Below are 19,790 nucleotides of genomic sequence, written 5' to 3' on the forward strand. Positions count from 1 at the left end.
TTTCTGGGGGTTTTAAAATTTTCTTTCATTGGGCTCAAGACTGGTGCAAATACACACAGAGGAAATAATTTGCTCCTGGGGTGTGTAGCACTGGAGGAATGGGTTTGGAGATGCATCCTTTAAAACAGAGCCAGAACCAGCTGCAGCTCCCCATGGAGCTCAGTCCTCAGGCACCTGCAGTGCTGTCTTGGAACAGTTGAAAGTGAATAAAGAATCCCAGTGCCTGTTTTGAGACAGTTAAAGGTGGATGAGAGACCCTGAACAGTGTTCTTGTCCACTCTTGTGGCCAAGGCTCCTGGTTCCCTCAGGTTTGGTGCAGAGCTTGTGCATAGAGAGTTTGTGCTGGTTGTAGCTCTTGGGAGAGGTGGGGCACTGGTTTGTGCCATCTATCACACATATCATCTTGTCACTGCTCAAATGCCAATGAAGGTGCCTTGTTTTACTTCTGGGAAGGCTCAGCACCTGCTCCAAAGCTGGGACTTCCCAAGGGAGTGGGGACTGATCATGACTCCCCCTTCCAGGGATGTGCCCCCATCACTATTCCCCTGGCAGCCCCACACTGATGGTCACAGGGGGCTGTGGGTGTCCACTTGCTGGGGCTGCAGGTCAGAGCAGCTCTGGCCCAGTCCCACACATGCACCCCTCTGCTCTACACAGGAGAGCTGCAGGATTCCCCACACCAAAATGACCTTAAGGACAAACCCCCCTTCCTGCCATCCCAGTCACTGCTCCCACCCAGACACGCCAGCACTGAAAAGGTTGAAATTATTTTTAATTTGAAAAACAACTGGGGTTTAATGGCAGTGACAGCTGGGGGTTACTGTTCATCTCCACAGGAGAAAAGGTCTGAGGTGTTCCTGGTGGCTCAGAGCTCGGGTTTGCTCTGGCTGTTCCAGGCTGCCACGGGCGGGATGTCGGCAGCGCAGCGGAAGCTGAGATTGTCAGAGGCAGAGTCTGCTGTGTTCCCCATCCTGCAGGGAGAAACAGACCCCAAATTACAGATCCTTCCTAGTTACACATATCCCTAATATGTTACAACACTCACAACACTAAGCTGCTGCTTACAACCCCAGTGTGACCTGCTGGAACAGCCTGGAAACATTTTCCACTTCCCCTGAATTACTCAAAGAAAAACATTTAATTATTAATACCTGCTGGAAAACACATGATTTCAGAAGTGTTTAGGAGTGGATTTATAGCCATATTTGTGTGCTCTGCCACCTGCTTCTCAAAAAAAAAAAAAAAAAGACCAACCCAGAGAAAACCCTTGTGCAGCAGCAGCTGGGCTTTGGCCAGACCTACCTGGTGGTGACACGAGCTCTGTGGTTTGCAGAGCCATCTGCAGTGTCAATCCACGAGGCTCCTCTCAGCACCTGCATGTTCTGAGCCCTGGGTGCCCTTCCTGGAGTCAGGAATTCTGATGCTGTCCATTCCCAGGTGTTTCCCAGCAGGTCATAGAGCCCTGAGATGGTTTTGTGCCAGAATTAGGAGAGCAGTTGTGCAAGAGCTGTAAATTAGGTGTATGGGAGGGGGAACAACATTCAAAGCATCGTTCAAGAGTGTGGTTTTAGTGAGGCTGAAGAAATTCCTCACTGTATTTCAAACTTCAATGTGTCCTCATTTCCCATGTGCATGAGAACATGACAGCCAAACAATACCCTTGGGATTTTTGTTACATCCCACTGAGTTGTAAAACAACCCACTTTAAAAGGAGGTGGTTTGGTGCCTGAAGTGCAGCAGGTGCACCTCAGCCAACTCCAGCACCAACCACCGATGCTTTTCCTGGGCTCACTTACTCTACTCCAGATCCCACCCCTCTGAACTCCTCCCTGCTGCAGGATTTGACCATGAGCATGAAGTGAGGCAGCAGGTGCCATCCCCAGGCAGGCTGAGGGTGCTGTGTACCGTAGCTGTTCTGGGCAGGGAAGGCTGTCACCGGGGAGACGCCGTGGTAGCCGTCCTCAGCCGTGTCCCCCCGAGGGAAGGCACCCTGGGGGAACAGAGATCACTCCCAGCAAAGAGCCACCCCAAATCCTGCTCCTCACAGGCCTGTGCCACGCTTCAAACAGGCAAATCACTCTCTGGTGTCAATTCATGCTGGTCAAGAGAGATCAACCTGAAGTTGTCCCAAGTTCCCTCTTCAAATTGTTAGAAGCAGGGAAATCCTGGTTTCCCAGGGAAGATGGGCTGAGCCTGCTCCCTCTGAGGATACTTTACAACCCCACGAGCTCAGTTTCAGTACCCACAGTGTTTCCCAGACACCCTCACTCAGTGGCTGAGGGAAACCCCACCCTGAGGAGAGCCCAGAGCACATGGGATGATTTATAGATGATTTTTAGGATCTTACCTGCCACAGGTTTGTACGGTTTGGCTGGAACTTGTTTCCCCAAGGATACATCCTTTCTGCCAAGGAGGAAAAGACACTTGTTAGTTCTAGGTCACTCCAGGCTTTTAGGATTGTCCTTTTCTGCTCAGCTTGGCATACTGAAATTTTATTCATTTATTTTGTTAATTATTAATATTACTACACTCTCAGCCTAAAAGAGGTGGTTCACAGCTCCTCCAGATTACCATCTAAAAACATCCGTGGAGGGAGGTTTGGATCTGGTGGATCTATCACCACTCCATGCCTGGTTTGGGAAAAGCTCAGAGCTTGTGCTACGTACGCTCCAGTCCTCCCCTGGCAGCAAATTCCCACTCCTCCTCCGACGGGAGCCGCTTCCCCTTCCAGGCACAGAAAGCCTGAGCATCATTCCAGCTCACGTGCAGCACTGGGTAATCCAGCCTGTCCTTGATGCTGGAGCCAGGGCCTGAGGGCTGCCAGGGATTTAAGCAGATTGCAATTCATTTTATAGCATTTTTATTACAAAGGGAATAAGGGGTAGAAGAAATGAAAGGATGCAAAATGGTTTTTTCACCTGTTTTTGGTCAATAAGGTTCAATACACACAACACACAAACTCTCAGCGTGGGGATGAGTCACCACACCAGGATTTTACTACACCAGGATATTATTATATGAGGATTTTACTCACCTGTCTCCAAAATGCCTTCTCAATGGGCAGCCACCACGGGGCTGACTGGGGAAAGAAATGACACCAGTTTGAAGGTGAGCTGGTGACACCTGGACCAGTGACACCACCCCACAGCAGGGTGTGTTAGTCTGGGAAATGCTGCAGTTATCACACACATTTTGGATGCTGCTTTCCCACAGAGCAGAGTCATCTGCTTTTACAAGTGAAAATAGATCAAGAGGCTCATGCTGTTCAGTTTTTCTATTTTAAAGTTGGATTATTAAGTACTTTGAAATACATTTTACTTCCTCCCAGCTCCCTGGAGTCCAGACTGACAGCTCACAGAGCAAGGAAACAGAGGAGCACATGAACCAACCCCAGCTCAATCCTGCTGAGGTTCAAAAGCAAAACAACCCCAGACTAAAGAAAAACTTCAGAGAACAGCTAGGCTCTGCAAAGAGGCAGCTGCTCCTCAGTGGAAAAGCAACACCAAACTCATCACAGGATTCAGATTTACCTCCAGTTTTTGGGTGACTTTTTTTTTCAGATCTTCAGATACTAAATCCTCAAAGACAAAGCTCCAGCCAAATGTTTCTGCTTCTGTTTTGTATTTCTTTTCTCTAACAAACTCCCTGGAATAAATACAACATGCTCTGGGTAAGAGTTCTTCAAACTCTGCCTCAAAAGTCTGCTCATGCAATGAGTTCAGTGCAAGACAAAAGGTACAAAACTTACAGACCCCCCAGCTCCAGATGGTTTGATTTAGATTTAACACATGTAACAGTCCAGTGTGGATCTTTGCACAGATTTTATGTTACCTGTGCTGGTAAACTCAGCCTTCACTCAGAGAGAAAAAATCCCTTAAAAGCCAATAAAAACTGTGGCTGCTGTTAGTCGAAGAGGAGAAGAAGGTGGGAAGAAAAGTGGAAGAAGAGAGGGAAAGAATAGGGAGAGGAAAGGGAAAGGGGGAGGAGAAGAAAAAGGAAAAAGAGAGGAGGAGAAAAAAAGGAAAAGGAGGAAGAGGAGGAGGAGATGAAAAAGAGAAGGAAAAAGAGGAAAGAAAAGGGGGGATAAGGAAAAAAGGAAATAAAAGTATGTTTGCAATCTACACCGCCAAGATGGTTCAGCTTGCAGCTGTGGGGCTGATTTCCTATTGACAAACACGTTTTTCCCCAACGAGCACCCAAGGATTGGCTTGGAACCAGCGCAGAACACCCGGCCCCACACCTGCCCCTGTCCCTGCCACAGGCTCACCTGAAGTCCCTGTTTGTCACCGGGTGCTTGTCCAGAGCAAACGGCTTCAGTGTCACCTCCCTGGCGGGTCCCTCCTCGCCGCTCCTCCGCAGGGAGCCGGATCCCATCCGGAAGGTGCCTCCGGGCAGCTGCACCATGCTCGCATCGCCTGCCAGCGCTGCGAAGGGACAAATTCAGCACAAATTCCATTGTTAAACAGCAGCGAGGCAGCGGCCGGCGGGATGTGCGAGAGTGCCGGGAGGGCTGAGTGAGTACAGCTCAAAGCTGCGTTTTGGGGAGGGAGAGATCCCTGCTGGGGGGATTTTGGGGCTCTCAGGGAAGGGAGAGATCCCTGCCGGGGGATTTTGGGGTTCTCAGGGAAGGGAGAGATCCCTGCCAGGGGGATTTTGGGGCTCTCAGGAAAGGAGCGATCCCTGCCGGGGGATTTTGGGTCTCTCAGGGAAGGGGGCGATCCCTGCCGGGGGATTTTGGGGCTCTCAGGAAAGGAGCGATCCCTGCCAGGGGGATTTTGGGGGCTCAGGGAAGGGAGAGATCCCTGCCGGGGGATTTTGGGGCTCTCAGGAAAGGAGCGATCCCTGCCGGGGGGATTCTGGGGCTCTCAGGGAAGGGGGCGATCCCTGCCGGGGGGATTTTGGGGCTCTCAGGGAAGGGGGCGATCCCTGCCGGGGGATTTTGGGGCTCTCAGGAAAGGAGCGATCCCTGCCGGAGGATTTTGGGGCTCTCAGGAAAGGAGCGATCCCTGCCGGGGGATTTTGGGGGCTCAGGGAAGGGAGAGATCCCTGCCGGGGGGATTTTGGGGGTCTCAGGAAAGGAGCGATCCCTGCCGGAGGATTTTGGGGCTCTCAGGGAAAGGAGCGATCCCTGCCGGGGGATTTTGGGGGCTCAGGGAAGGGGGCGATCCCTGCCGGGAGGATTCTGGGGGGTCTCAGGAAAGGAGCGATCCCTGCCGGAGGGATTCTGGGGGCTCTCAGGAAAGGAGAGATCCCTGCCGGAGGATTTTGAGTCTCTCACCCAGCGCCCCGCAGCACAGCAGCAGCAGCAGCCCCGCCGCCGGCTCCATGCCCGTCCCGGAGCAGCCGGACCCGACCCGGAGGTGCTGCGGGAGCCGGGAGCGCTTCCGGGGCATCGCTCTGTAGGAAGGGGATTTGTGTCACTGCCCGGTTCAAACTGCCACGCACCGGGGCCACCCGCGACCCTGCCCCACACGGGAGGCGTTTTGGGCTTTGGAGGGGCTTTTTAAGGTTTCGTTTAAGGTGACACAGCGAGGAGATTCCTATTAACACAAAGCACCGCTGGGTTTAGGGGAAAGCATTCCAGAGGGCATCAAACCATTCTGCAGCCAGTGAACTGTTTTATTCACAAGCAAGTACAAAACTTGAGTGATTGCACTAATCAAGTCTTTTTTTCAGGATTGATCCCACCCTGTTCCCAGAGTAGACTCTTGAGCAGTAATTTCACACAATTCCCAACAGCAGGAATGCAGCCCCCCACTGCAGAATGTTCTAGAGGGAGTGAAGGTTAAAGAACAGACACCCAAAGCACAGAACAGAACAGTTTATTGGGTAAAAATGGAAAGCAACTGCAGCCACAGTTCAGTGAAATCAAAAATAAATAACTCCTTTTTAGAGCCAAATCTTTGATTAAGTTGCTGAGATTTTGAGTGGCTGTGTTCCCAAAGGGGCTGCCCCTCATGGCAGAGTGGGACATTCACCACAGCCAGGACAGGGCCCTGGGGTGGATTCCTTGGAAAAATTCCACAGGGAGCAGCTCCAGCTCAGCCCTTCAGAGAGGACATCCCAGCTCTCATGATTTCATCCACCAGGAGAATGTTGCTGGCAATCACTGTGCTGGAAACAAGAAAGAAATCTTGTTACAATTGCCAAATTCAGATTCACTTTAGTGTTCCAAGACATCTTCCAGTACATGGGCTCCCAGTTTTACATCACTTAAACACATACAGAGTAATGTCAGAAGTACTGCCAGCCTTACCATGAATGAAGCAGCTGCTTTTTGACATTGTAATTATCCCAGATTCCAGCTGCTGCAGCCACCATTGGCTCCCCTGCAAGAGAAGTGAGGCAGCTTTAAATAACCAGTGCACACAGAGCCTTTCTGCTGGCTGCCATCTGTATCACTCACAGCACCCAACAGTGTTACCATGTGCTTTATCCTCTGAAAACTCAAATCAGAACACACCCAACTACAGCAGCCTGACTGCAAGGCTTCTGTGCAGCTTTTTCTCAATAGAAGGAAAACTGTGCATTCAGACCCTTTGTTCCTCAGAGCTGAGGCAGGCTCTCAGTGGAGCATGAGCCTGTGGCTGAGGGAGTCCTTACCAGTGTTGAGATCAACCCCAGTGAGCTGCCCCGACTCCACGTGCTCTGCCTGGACCTTCACCAGTGTCTCCTGGGGATCATAGCCCGAGTTCTGAGCAAGCACCTGCCACAGAACAGAAGGATTGGCTTCATTTGGCTGATTACACAAAAAGCAGTGAGTCTGTGAGTGCTTCAAAGGCACTTTATCACTCAGGAACTCCTTTTACCTTAGGAATGATGAGCAGAGCATCAGCAAAAGCCTGAACTCCGAGCTGGGCTCTTCCTTTCACGCTGGGTTTGTGTTTCACAAGGGCATTGGCTACTGCCACCTCCAGTGCCCCTGCTCCTGGCACCACACATCCTGCAAGGGAAAAGCACTTGTTTCAGGTACAACAGCTCAATTTTAGTGCAGTTTCATCCCTTCCCTCCATATCCTGCACCTGAACAGGTGAGTACTTACACAGGTATCACCACAGAACTATAAAATCACTCACACTGAGCTCGGGCTTGCACTGGAGCAGGAACCAAAGGAGCTGATACACCATTCCCTAATTCTGGGATGAGTTTCCCCAGGTCTTTACCACAATGACCAGGAAAGGGACTCACCATCCTCAATGGCATTTTTGACAGCCCTCAGCCCATCCCTCACTGCATCCTTGATCTGGGTGAGCGTGTGCTTGTTGGGGCCCCTGATGAGCAGGGTCACCGAGCGGGGGTTCTCACACTTCTCAATGAAGGTGTACTTCTCCTCTCCCTGTGGGAAACAGAGCCATGTTTGCCTCTCAGCCACCTGCCTCAGCAATGTGCTCACAAATTCATGAACTGGATGTTTTCAGGCTCAGTTCTGCACTGACAGCACTTGGATGAGAAGCAGCAGAACTTTTAGTTTTCTCAGTCCATGATTATCCATCCAGGATGTTCAAAGCCAAGTTGATTTGAAGTATTTTATTTCAACACTCCAGCTTTACTCTTCCAACACTCACCAGGGTGTACTCATAGACAAGCCCTGCATGTCCCAGGCAGTCAGGAGTGAGATCCTCCACAGAGTTCATGGCAGTGCCACCACAGGCCAGGGTCAGTCTGACAGAGAAGAGACACAACTCAGCTTTATCTTCAATAAAACCCAAAGCCACTGACTGTAAGTGCAGCATTTCAGCATGCAGATCCTAGACTTGGAACAGTTTGGTTTTATTCACAGAAGAGCTCTTTAAAAAATAACTTGTAGAATTAAGGCTCCTCTGTCAGTATCTGCATTTAAAGAATGCAGAAGAGCTGCACAAATCAAAGTGGCATTTTTAGTGAAGTCTTTAAAGATGGATTTAAGCCACACTTGACTCACTGTCTCAGTTTGGAAAAGGTTATTGTATCCTCTCCTCTCCCCAAAACTGACCTTTCCATGTTCCTCCTTTTAGCTCTCCTCAAAGCAACTATTCCTGCTTTGGCAAGGGCATCCAAGGAAAAGGGGTCAATTCCCTGCAAACAGAAAGTGACCATCATAAGGACAAAGCTAATAACACCTTCTCTCACTCTGACACTAATAAATTCTTCCTCAAGGCTCAAAGAAGATCTCAGGTAGGAACTGTACCTGTTATTCACAAGTATCAGCCTAAATTTAGCTAATTCTGGCTCAATAACTGTACCAGTGAATCATACAAGGAAGCCAGCATGTTAAATAATTTTTAGTTATTCTCTTCATCTCACCTTCTGGTTGATCACAACAAATCCTTTGTCTGAGTCACCACAGACTTTTTTTTTCAACTCTATGATTTTGTTGACTCTGTCTTCAATGAACTTTCTTTCTGCTTTCACCAACTTCTCCCTCTCCTCAGCACTTTTGTAGAAGAATCCAGAGCTCACCTCTCTGAAGGGGAAAAAAAAACCCACAAAAAAGCAGTGAGAAAACTTCCTCTCTGTTATAGAAATAAACTTGAGCATAAGGAATGAGCCTTTCAGTAACATTCCAAATAAATCAACCCAAACCAAACCAGTCCCTCCCAACCCACACTGCTGCTCCTGCTCTTTAGTTCAGAGCTTTTCCACTTCACAAAATAAGGCAGACTTGAAGCTGAGAGAACTGAGAAATGTATTAATGTGTTTGCTCTAGAATATCAAATTATACCCAAGAGGAAGGACTTTCAACCTTTCTGTGATCACACAACAGAATAAAGACCACTGTGAAGCTCTGCCTTTCAGAGAATTTTTCACCTATCACCTTTCCCAAGAGGGCTGCAGGAGGGGCATCACCTTTCACCATCACAGTCTTGGCTGCTATTTAAGCACACTTTAAATACAAGTCCTTAGGAGCATTTGCTGTGCACTCACGTTTTCTCATACTCCAGAGACACATTGCAGGTAAGAACAAAAGCATCTTCCACTCTTTTCTTCATGTCAGGGTGGCGAGCTCCATGATCCAGGACCAGCCCCCTGATCAGCCTGCAAGATTAAAAACCATTCTGGGTGTCAGTGGACACAAAAAGGATTTCATGGAATGCAGAGAATAGAGCTGGTCCAACCCAAACTGCCTGGTGTTGGCAGTGAACAAGGATGATGTATTCCCCTTCCAAGGGCATGCCCATTCCCATCAAAAGCACACCAGGCACAGTGGAAAAAAAGGAATTTGCTCTGGCATGGTGTCTGACTGCATCAACTACTGAAGAAAGCTGGTGCAGAATTCATCCATGCACTGAGGGAAATGGAAACCCAGTTTCCATGTATCAAATGCTGCTTTGCATTTAACAGATGCCAACCTAAAGCATCATCAAGCCACAGACACTAAGAAAAAAGAGTATTTATCCAACATTGCTAAGCCAGTGTTGCTCTTTGCTATTTGATAATTTCATCAAGGAGTCAAGTTCAGTGACTGAGAAACTTCTGCCAAGGTATTTATGGCTGAAATCTGTATTTCAGCTCTTCCAGTGGTAGCTTTAGGACACCCTAAAGAGAAACCCAACCCCCCAGGCTCCTCAAAGCTCAGGGCCCCACTGAACTGAGGCTCAAGGATGCTCCTGACTTACGTTGTGTCTGTTTCTGATTTGTGCTTCATCTCCATGATCTCCACCATGTACAGGTCAATGGGCTCACCTGGTTTTCTGACTGTCAGGACAGAATCTACCACAGCCTGCAACACAGGGGAGGCAAACACCCCAAAATAACCATCAATCCTCCAAAGTGCACATCTTTCCCACTTCAAATTATAATCCCAGCACTCTGAGAGCTGGGTCTGTTCACACCAAGAGGCAGAGGTGCCAGGGACACTCACCTCTGTCAGGATGTCAGCAAGCTCAGCGTGCACTTTGGTGCGGAGGGATGTCCTGGCAACATCAATGAGGGTCTCCCTGTCCATCTCCTTGGACACTTTGACCTGCTCCAAAACCTCAAGTGCTTTCTCCTTGGCAATCTCAAATCCTTCTGCTACTATTCTAGGGTGCAAACCCTAAGGCAAGGGAAGAATCGTTGGATAATGTTTTTACCACAAAGAGAACCTGTGGTTTCAACATCCCATGGGATGGCAAAGCACAGGGAACATGCTGCACAGGCCAGGTGTTCTGTCCTTCTGAATACATATAAAAGGAATGCAAATCCTTCCAATGCAGAGGAAAAGTACAGATTAATCTAGCACAGAACTGAAACCAAGGGAACTACAAAGCACACTTGGGTGTTCGCTGTGCAATATCCATGTTTACCTGCCCTCAGGCAGGAGCTCCTTTTTAACACTCAAGAAGTGTTTTGATTCACACAAAACAAAGTAACAGCAAGTATCACACAAAACCTTAAAAGCTACAATATCCACAATATGTGGGTTTGATTTTGAACAAGTTTTAAGTCCTCTCCTCTAACTTCCCCAACTTATTGCAACTTCTCATTTTAAGCAGAACAATGTATTTATGTTCCACTCCTGTTAAACATTTTTTAAAAAAAACCCACTGAGGGATTCACCTACAAATGAAACACTGCATACACACCTCAGCAATGTAAAGATCTGCCTGCTTTAGGAGCTCTCCAATGATGAGGACGTTCGAGGTGGTGCCATCTCCAGTGATGTCATCTTGTGCTGTCGCTACTTTTGCTATCAAGGAGGCCGTGGGGTGTTGGATTTGCTAGACAAAAATAAGAAGATGAGCAGTTAAGTTTCACTGCAGTGGTACAGCAAAAAAAGGTGAGATCAGCTAAGAAAGAAGGTGATGTTCTAATTGGTTTGCTAATCCTTCGGATGGTGATTTTACTCATTCTTATGGTGATGTTTATATTTTTAACATAATTTTCCTCACAGTATTGCCTTAACCTAAACTTACTTATTTACCCTCCTCCCAAGAGGCATTTTGCTTTCAATGGATACGGGTGGGTGGGGCAGCGGGGGACGAAAATTCCTCTCAGCTAAAGGCGCTCGGAAATGCCTCCCTAAACCCCCGCGCGAGGAGCAGCCCCAGCTCACCATTTCCTGCAGCAGCACGTTGCCATCTTTGGTCAGCTTGATGTCTCCGGAGCCGGACACGAGCCTGGGGGCGGCACGGGCCGGGTGAGCAGCGCCCCGGGCCCAGCGCACGTGTGAGGCCGCGGGGCCGCCGCGCTCCTTCCCCCCCATTCATCCACCCACCCACCATCCATCCCGGCCCCAAAACACGTGCGGGGCCGCGCCGCTCGCTCCCCATCCCTCCATCGCTCCGGCACTCACCCCTCCCGCCTCTGCTCCCCTCAGCACATCCCGGCCCCCCGCGCCTCCCCTCAGGCCGTGCTCCCCCCAACCCCACCCGCGGCGAGGCGCGCGGGGGGTCCCTCACATCTTCATGGTGCCCTTAGGGCCCAGGTTGGTCCTCAGCACGTCCTGCAGCCCGCGGGCCGCGCTGATGTTGACGGCCAGCGCGGCCTGGGCACGGGCCACCTCGGCCTTGGGGTTCAGCGCCTTCACCGCCATGACTGCGCTCCGCTCTGCGCCGCGCCGGGCGGGGCAGCGCGGCCCCGCCTCCCGCCCGCCCCTTCTAGAACACTCCGGGCTGGCCCATTGGCCCCTCGGCACACTGCCGCGTTTCTATTGGCTGTAATTCCTGTCAATCATCCCGAGAGATCCCGCCGCTGAGGCACCCAGGCTTTTCATTGGCTCATTGGCGCGCCAGCCGCGCTCCCATTGGCTGCGGCGCCTGTCGCTCCGCCCGGCCCCGCCCTCAGGCCGCGCTGTGAGGGGAGCGCGAGGCGGGCGCGGGGCGGGCGCGGGGGTCCCTGAACGGGCGGGGATGGTCGGTGTTTAATGAACCTTATGTAACAACACCCCCAGCAGCCCGCAGAACCGTGACAACAAACAATTAAACACGGTAATTTCACATTAGATCGATAGAATTAATAATGAAGTGGACTGGATTAATAATGGTTCTTAATCAAAACTCGTTTTCTTCTAACACACAAGCTGATGTGGTGCACCCTCTGCCCGGGGCTTTCCTGCAATAAATCCCTCCCAGGGGGTCTAAGCATGGGCATGGTCCCTCCCAAGGCCACACAGAGGTTTCTGTGTAAAATAAAACCACAAATATTCTTGTCAAGACAACCTCGGTGGGTGCTGAAACATTTGCCCTCTGTGGCTGTCAGGCCTCACTCCTGGAAACACTGAAATATTTATAACTTTGGATTCTGAAAGGGTGATTTTCCCTGGAGGGGAGCTTGAGAAGAAGCTGCTGCCCTGTCCCTCACATCGCTGTGGGCACAGCAAGCTGGAATCCCAAATTGCTCCATGAGGCTTTATTCCCCAAACACCCCCTGGCAACACCAGGTGTGACACAGCCCTCTTCTAAATTCAACAATTGCATGAGGCAGGCCCAGAATTAATAACCCCCAGAGTGAATAACCCCCAGAATGAATAACCCCCAGAATGAATAATCCCCAGAGTGAATAACCCCCAGAATGAATAACCCCCAGAGTGAATAATCCCCAGAATGAACAATCCCCAGAATGAATGAATGAACCCCCAGGGTTCTGCAGCCCAGAGGGTGCTGCCCACAGGGACATTGGATTTTGTCAGTATTTGATCCAGGGAAGGCAGAGACCCTTCCCCAGCACAAAGAAGATTCCCAGAGAATCTGGAACTGTCCAAGGCCAGGCTGGATGGAGCTGGAGGCCACCTGGGATGGTGGCAATTGTTCCTGCCCATAGCAGGGAGCTGGAACAAGATGCATTTTGAGTTCCATTCCAACCAAACATGTGAATTCTATGAAATCTCTCCCTCTCCATCCCACTTTTTGCACATGGAGCTCTGGATTCAGCCCTGCATTGCTTCAGCAGTGGAAAATGGAGATATTTCCACTCCTCCTCCAGGAGTGAGGTCTGAGCCTGCTCTTGGGTCCAGTTTTCTGCACAGGATTTTAGGGGATCTGGGTGGGATGAGCCAGTGCCAGGTGTCAGGGCAGCCTGGCAGGGTTTGGCTGCAGCTCTGGCACCTGCTTTGGGTCAGGATCTCAGGTTTCTGGGCAAAATGCCACACTGTGCATGAGAGCAGAACTCCCACATGTGGCCTGTCTGTCTCCCTGGAAGGGACAGCTGCTGATATCCTTGGGATTCTGGTTTTTTAATGTTTCAGGTGGTGTTTGGACATCCCACAAGTTTGGAGCCCTTTTGTTTAGCTGAGCTTGTGAAATATTTTGATGCTGGGCTTTCTCTTTTGTGATTGCAATGCTTAGGAATAAACATTAAACATTGCAAAATGCAGGGAATCACACCTGCCATTTCCATGTTGGCTCTGGAACTCTGTTAAAATGTTGTCTGCACTTTGTTGGGATGCTGAAACCATAACAAAACAAAACACCAAACCTGGTCCCAGAGGCTTCTGTGCAAACAGCAATGTCCAGTTAAAACCCGGATCCCCAGCTCTGGCCTGGAATTGGAACTCCCAGGTCAAATATTTTGTTGTTCTTGCTTCTCTGGTTTGTTTGGTCTTTTTTTTTTTTTTTTTTCTTTTTTTTTTTTGCCTGTTTCTCTCAGGGCTGTTCTCAGCAGAGGGCAGCCTTGTCAAACCTATCCCTGCAGACTTGTTTATATTTTATGTTTTCCTTGCTGGTGCCTATGGAAAGGCAGGAATTGCCCATCCTAAAACACCTGTGTTGTGTGGGGCTGGCAGTGATGTGGGTCAGGTTTTTGAGAGGAATTATTTCTGCAGGAAAATAAAGGGAAAAATTAGCTTTGAGATGGTTTTTTTATGAGAAGAGAGCAAAAAAAGGGAAAGCTATTTTCACTCATCCTAATCCTCCGTGCAGGTGATTTCTGCTGGTTTTTTTGTACAAATGGGGAGGTTCTGTATTGATGTACAAGAGTTGGGTGCTGTGTTTGTGTCAAGTTTGTATTTTCTCTCCTGAGCATCCTCCTACAGTTCCCAGGCAGAGCTCTCTGTGTTTCTGTGCTGGCTCACATTCCTCAGGATAGTTATTTTGGGTTATAGTAACATTTCTCACAAGCATCTTCACATTAAAATCCCATTTTGCAGCATTTTTCAGCCATCAAGACAAGCTTTTCTTCCTTTTTTTTTAAGTCATAGCTGTAGAATTGTTCTGTGTATTTGTTTTTTATGTGTAATAAAAATAAAGGGTAAATGCCCACCAGACTGAAATTGCCCTGTGAGTTTAATGGATTGTACCAGGTTAGAATCAAAATATTTAACTAAATTAAAGCCAACATGTCCATTAAACTAAGCCAAATAAAGGCAATATCCTTCATGAAATATTCAGCAGCAATTCTCTTAGTCAAGCCAGGCACTGCTTATCTTGGCAAAAACCCCTCTGAGATTCTCAGTAAAAGCCATTTTCTTTCATCTTTATCAAGATGGGTTTTCCTTTAACCTTATTCACAGAAATGATTTCTAAATCTGCTTTGAACAACATCCTGTCCTGCCACGATACAGCTGACAAACAGCACCAGGCTGCTGATCCCTGGCACAGGTTTGGCAGCACAGGGGCTTGGGCCCATCTTTTCCTGACTCAAGAACTTACTGAGAGATGATCCTGTCAACACTTGGTGGTGTGCTGAGAAATTCTGAAAAAAACATGAAGGGAGGAGAGGCACTAAAGGTGCTCGGTTTTAATGAATAAATGGAATTTTGAGGGGTGACAGTGGCAGAAGAGGTCGTGCACAGTGTGTCTGGAGCACCCAGCAGTGCAGAACAGACAGGCAGCAGTCACAGGACTCCTGGCACAAGTGAACAAAAGCAGCTAAATCAGCTAAATCAGCTTTTCTTGACCTTGAACCACACGGCTCCTGGGCTGGCACTCTCCCATTTTCCAGCCCATGGAAGCTCCTTTTTTATTGAAAGAGTGATCAAGTGCTGGAATGGTGGAGAGCTGGTGTAGTCACCATCCCTGGGTGTGTTTAAAAAAGAGACTGAATGTGGCACTGGGTGCCAGGGTTTAGCTGAGGTGTTGGGGCTGGGTTGGACTCGATGATCTTGGAGGTGTCTTCCAGCCTGGAGATTGTGTGATTGTGTCATTCTGTCATTGTGTGATTGTGTCATTCTGTCATTGTGTGATTGTATGATTGTGTGATTGTGTCATTCTGTCATTGTGATTTTATGATTGTGTGATTCTGCAATTCTGCCATTCTGTGATCCTGTGGTTCTGCAATTCTGTGATCGTATGATTGTGTGATTGTGTCATTCTGTGATTGTGTGATTGTGTCATTCTGTCATTCTGTGATTGTATGATTGTGTGATTGTGTCATTCTGTGATTGTATGATTGTGTGATTGTGTCATTCTGTCATTCTGTGATCCTGTGGTTCTGCGATTCTGTGATTCTGTGATTGTATGATTGTGTGATTGTGTCATTCTGTGATTGTATGATTGTGTGGTTCTGTGATTCTGTGGTACTGTGATCTCAGCCCACAAAGCCTCTCCTCTCTCCCGAAAACAGCGTCCCTGCTTCTCTGATTTCTGCCAGGACAAATCCCGATTGCTGCTCATGGGAGCTCTCCCCGTGCTCATCCCCGATCCCCCCGTGCCCAGCATTCCCGAGCTGTCCCCATCCCCGCGCCGCCGCTCCCTGCCCGTCCCCACGCTCCTCCCTGCGGCGGGGCGGTCACAGCCGCGCTGCCTGCGCTGGCAGCGAACAGCTGCCCTGCTCTGCTCCCATGTGTGCAAGCACCTCAAACAAACCCCCCGGGCTGCCTGACTCAGCGCTTTATCAGGGGCTGAGCGCCAAAATGCGGCTCTGGTCCAGCGCAGCCCGTGCGTGGGGTTTGTGTCCCTGAAGGGCTCGGCCGCTCGCTCCCTGCCCGGCACAGCAGAGCTTCCAGCGGCAGCACGGCCACTCACTGCTGTAAGTCACCGCTTCTCATCGTGCTTTTCGGCTCCGAAGGGGTTGGAGTTTGGCTTGCAGATCCATAACATCGCGGGTTTTGTTTTTTGTTTTTTGTTTTTTGTTTTTTTTTTTTCCCAGCAGGGCAAATAAGGAGGATCTTGTGCCTGTGCTGCCCGGCGCTGTTTTATAACAGCGGCGTGAATGAATGATGCAATCGGGCACGGGGGGAGCAGCAGCATTTTGGCAGGACAGGCGAGAGGGGATTGGAGAGTTGGGAGGTGGATGTCAACATCCAACAGGTTCCTTCTGCCCTTTTTCACCTGCTTTTCGCGAGTTCGCTGTGAGGCACTGCTGTGCAGATAATGGTGTGGAGCTCCAAGCACTTCATCTCTCGACTTGCAGACAGATTTATGCCACTGCCTTTACAAACTGAGCAGGAGGCTAAAGAAAAAGGTAAAATGAACTAGAAAATCCAGGAGGTTTAACAAAAACCTGAAAAAAAAGAGAAGAAAACCCAGGAGATTAAGGATTGAATATCCCTATTCTCACCCTGCAAACCACGGAAAGTTATGGGTGGAAGGGTTGAACTTCTAAAACTTACATAGAACACAAACACAATTTGCTTAAATATAACTAATCTGCTTAAATGTATCATCTGTCCTCTAAAGCTTTCAAAACGTTGCTAATTCTGAGGATGAAAGCTCAGCACAGAAAAGCTGTGTCACTGTATTATTCCCATTTTACAGACACAGGATTGGAAACAATGAGGATTAAGTGGTTTGTTTAAACTCATACCATGAAAACACTCCTGGGAATGTTCTTAGAAGCTGTAGGAGGAAAAGGTCCTGAAAAAAGTTTCAAGAACTATTTTCTCCAAATCCTTTGCTCTGAGCAGCAGTTTCCCTTCAAGGCAAAATAAACAGTTTAATGTGATTGAACTTCTGTTAATGTTCAGTACAGTGTTAAACGGGGAAGTAAATCAGAAATTGTTTGCAAACACGGATATTCCTGAGTGCTGGGTATTATTTCATTAAGAATCACTTAATTTTAAACAGCAATAAATGTGATCACCATGCAAAGTAGCAGCGTGGCAGCACTTGTGAAAGCTGAAATATGACAACAAGGGAGGTGTAGTCACAATGAGGGGTTGGAGATCTCATCACAACCTTACAGGCCCAGGACAGCTGCAGTTCTGAGCAGCACTTGCTGCTGCCCCTTGCATCACATGTGGATACAGGGGTGGTGCAGCTTTTCCCCATGAGGCAAGTGCCCTTCTTTGAAGGGACAGCAAACAGAGAGGATTTCAGTTGTTTTCCTTTCCCATGTGCTCTTACATAATTCCTCTGTTTGTGACTCCACCCTGTCTGTTATGAAAGAGAATTATTTCTTGTGAAAATGTCTCCTTTATTTTTTTTTTTTTTTTGGAACATCCTAATGAAACACTTCATAGTCTGGAGGCAAGGAGATCTCACAGGAATTCCACTTTTCCCTTGTGATTTCCTTTTTTCTCCATCTTTATCTCAAGTTTCACCCTACCTCTTTCTCTTTGTCACTCTTTTGTCTTCTTTATCCACTTCTTTGCCCATTGTTGTTCTCTTCCCCATATTCTTCTTTCCAGCTATTTTATAGCAGACCTGTTGAAATGTTTGCTGCTTGGAGGATTTACAGGCTAGGAATTGATGACCTACCTGAAATTCAGTGGTAGGAAGATCAGAGATTCCATTCCAACACATTCCAGTGTTTTTCACATGGAAACAGAACCCATTATTTGTGGGAATTTAATTTTTCTTCCCATCTCATTAAAACATTTACACTTTTAAGCGATCATGCTCTGTATTTTGAAATAATTAATCTCTGCCATTTACACAGGCCTGGACCACACTGGAATACAAAATTGCTTTTCCCTGACTGCAGCTGAGATTTATCCATAGAAGGGTTTTGCACAACTTCAATTCTTTTTTGCTCTGATGTGCTACTGATGACTTTTGCAATTTCTTCCTTTCAATTTGTCACTTTTAGACAACATAAACCACAGCTTGAAACGATTTTCAAAGAATAATTCCAAGCAATAGTTTAGAATAAAGAGAGGACAGGGTTAACACCAACTATGACTCCACAATTTATTTGTCCATCAGAGTCCAGCCCAGCTTCCCTCACTGTAAGAACATGCAGCAGGGAAAGGAGCATGGGAAATGTGGATATGAGGGAGAAACAAACGTGAACATTTGCTCAGCACAGAGATAAGGTTGCAGTGGGACAGATCAGAGCCTGCATCAGGCAGAGCTGCCAGGCTGTCACGTCACAGGGCAGTGTCCCCACACTGCCATTGCCTGACGCTGGGCAGGGTGCAGTGCAGCCCCAGGTGAGGCAATGGTGGCTTTGCACAAGCTGCTGTGACGCCAGTGTCACACCTGCCCTGCCACAGGGCCCTGCTGCTGGGACAACTGGCATGTGGCCCTGCAAACACAGCTCAGCACTCCAGGGCAAGTCAAGGCTGAGGCAAAGCAAACGTGGAGTTCATGTGTCACCTGCCCAGCCAGTGCCAAGGCTGAGCTCAGAACTGGCCCCTGTCCACCCAGCCTTACCTCAGAGCTGGGCTCTGGCAGGAGGAAGTTTTGATGTCCAGGGTCACTTTGCTTTTATATGCTGTGCTGATGGCTTGTAACTATTTTTCTCACATGTCCAGTGCAGTCTTTGTAGAAAAAGATAAAACCCCACATGGCCTGCAGCACATGATCCTTTAGTCATGATCCTGAGGCTAGGCTGGAGATTTATGGTGTGTCCATGCACCAAGGCAGAGCTCTGCCAAGCTGCAGTTCAGAGGGGCTTGTAAAAGCCCTTTTCTCCTCTACTGCCACCCACTCCCCTCAAAGGCAGCAGAATAAACCCCACAAAAAGTCCTGTCTGAGGGCTGCCTGTGCCTCTCATGTCACTTCTTGTGTGTCCCTTGCTCACTGACACCTCCCTGTTTGTCAGGCAGGACACAGACACAGCTCCTGGCTGTTCACACCAGGATTCACCACTCAGGCTGGCTGCTTTCCTCCAGACAGATTTCCACCTTTCAATAACAGATTGGAGCATTCTCTTTTATTCCAGATAAGAGAGGTGTGTGTTCTACATTTGTAGTGATGATGGGAGTTTTTAATAAAGCCTTTGGTATCCCAGTATTCACCACGTTCTGGGAATAAACCCAAAGGTTCTTCTTCATGCTTTGACCATTAGTGAGAGGAAAGCAGAAGATGAAAGGTTATAAAGGCATCCATGATTTTTAAGAATGTGCTGTTTGATGGTGTTTTTCCCCTATCCCAGGAAAAGAACCTGCAACCCAGATCAATCGTACAAGACATGTCCTGAGAGATGTCTGAGAGATTAGAAGAAACAAAAACTTCTACAAAAATCTGAGAAGTAAGATAAATAGGAAGGTGTTTTGTGTGTAAATTATAGATTACTAAATAATAAAATCCTCACTGAACTAATTCTCCCATTAAAGGATGAAGCACAAGGTGAATAGGGATGAGAAAGAAGAGATTTAACTCCTTAAGCTTCTGATCTGCAGAAGTGCTCAGCATATTGAAGTGGGCAGATCTAAAAGAGTAGAAAATAAACTTTTGTCAGGGACTGTTATGGAAAATGTGATGTCTTGATGAGTTAAGTTCTCAAAGGCCAAGGATTTGGTGGATTTATAAAAAGCTAATCCCCAATGTTAATGGTCCAATCTTTTATTAGTGAGGATGTAGAAAAGGATCTAAACCATCCTGATTTAAGGACAACCACTCATTGATAGGTCTAGGACAGTTTGCAATCAATCCTGTGACAACTGTGACACCCCAGCCTGGCAGAGATGAGAAATCCAGCCCCCCCAGAGATGAAACAGAGCCCTGCAATCCCACACAGCCCTTGGCAGCGCGGTGCCTCAGCCAATGCCAAGGATTACAACCTTGAAC

The 19,790-nt window shown here is 48.3% G+C and overlaps 2 protein-coding genes across 2 annotated transcripts; both read right to left on the minus strand.

Moving 5' to 3' along the window:
- Window positions 1–754: 754 nt before the first annotated feature.
- On the minus strand, window positions 755–5,373 carry SUMF2 (sulfatase modifying factor 2). The gene is made up of 9 exons (XM_079325116.1): window positions 5,279–5,373; window positions 4,268–4,424; window positions 3,531–3,645; window positions 3,035–3,079; window positions 2,667–2,817; window positions 2,348–2,403; window positions 1,906–1,990; window positions 1,303–1,462; window positions 755–971 (listed from the first exon to the last, which is right to left on the minus strand). Exons 1-9 carry the CDS (start codon window positions 5,325–5,327, stop codon window positions 866–868), a joined length of 924 nt encoding a protein of 307 aa, XP_079181242.1. The 5' UTR covers window positions 5,328–5,373; the 3' UTR covers window positions 755–865.
- A 433-nt stretch (window positions 5,374–5,806) lies between these two features.
- On the minus strand, window positions 5,807–11,535 carry CCT6A (chaperonin containing TCP1 subunit 6A). The gene is made up of 14 exons (XM_079324890.1): window positions 11,361–11,535; window positions 11,015–11,078; window positions 10,545–10,679; window positions 9,842–10,015; window positions 9,597–9,700; window positions 8,905–9,015; window positions 8,284–8,443; window positions 7,973–8,055; window positions 7,566–7,662; window positions 7,189–7,336; window positions 6,810–6,943; window positions 6,604–6,706; window positions 6,257–6,329; window positions 5,807–6,114 (listed from the first exon to the last, which is right to left on the minus strand). The coding sequence occupies exons 1-14, from the start codon at window positions 11,492–11,494 to the stop codon at window positions 6,042–6,044; spliced, it is 1,593 nt and encodes a 530-aa protein (XP_079181016.1). The 5' UTR covers window positions 11,495–11,535; the 3' UTR covers window positions 5,807–6,041.
- Window positions 11,536–19,790: the final 8,255 nt, after the last annotated feature.

Source organism: Erithacus rubecula (assembly GCF_903797595.1).
Source record: "Erithacus rubecula genome assembly, chromosome: 22".
Classification (NCBI taxonomy): Eukaryota; Metazoa; Chordata; class Aves; order Passeriformes; family Muscicapidae; genus Erithacus; species Erithacus rubecula.

What these genes read in the sequence shown, in the direction of transcription:
- SUMF2 (XM_079325116.1), bottom strand. Translation starts at nt 5,327, where the DNA reads ATGGAGCCGGCGGCGGGGCTGCTGCTGCTGCTGTGCTGCGGGGCGCTG. An exon ending in TGCCAGGGGAGGACTGGAGC is followed by an intron (nt 2,404 to 2,666) that starts GTACGTAGCACA and finishes CCTCCTTGGCAG; the next exon opens with AAAGGATGTATCCTTGGGGA. An exon ending in ACCGTACAAACCTGTGGCAG is followed by an intron (nt 1,991 to 2,347) that starts GTAAGATCCTAA and finishes CTGTTCCCCCAG; the next exon opens with GGTGCCTTCCCTCGGGGGGA.
- CCT6A (XM_079324890.1), bottom strand. Translation starts at nt 11,494, where the DNA reads ATGGCGGTGAAGGCGCTGAACCCCAAGGCCGAGGTGGCCCGTGCCCAG. An exon ending in ACGTGCTGCTGCAGGAAATG is followed by an intron (nt 10,680 to 11,014) that starts GTGAGCTGGGGC and finishes ATTTTTGTCTAG; the next exon opens with CAAATCCAACACCCCACGGC. An exon ending in CAAAAATGCCATTGAGGATG is followed by an intron (nt 6,944 to 7,188) that starts GTGAGTCCCTTT and finishes TTTCCCTTGCAG; the next exon opens with GATGTGTGGTGCCAGGAGCA.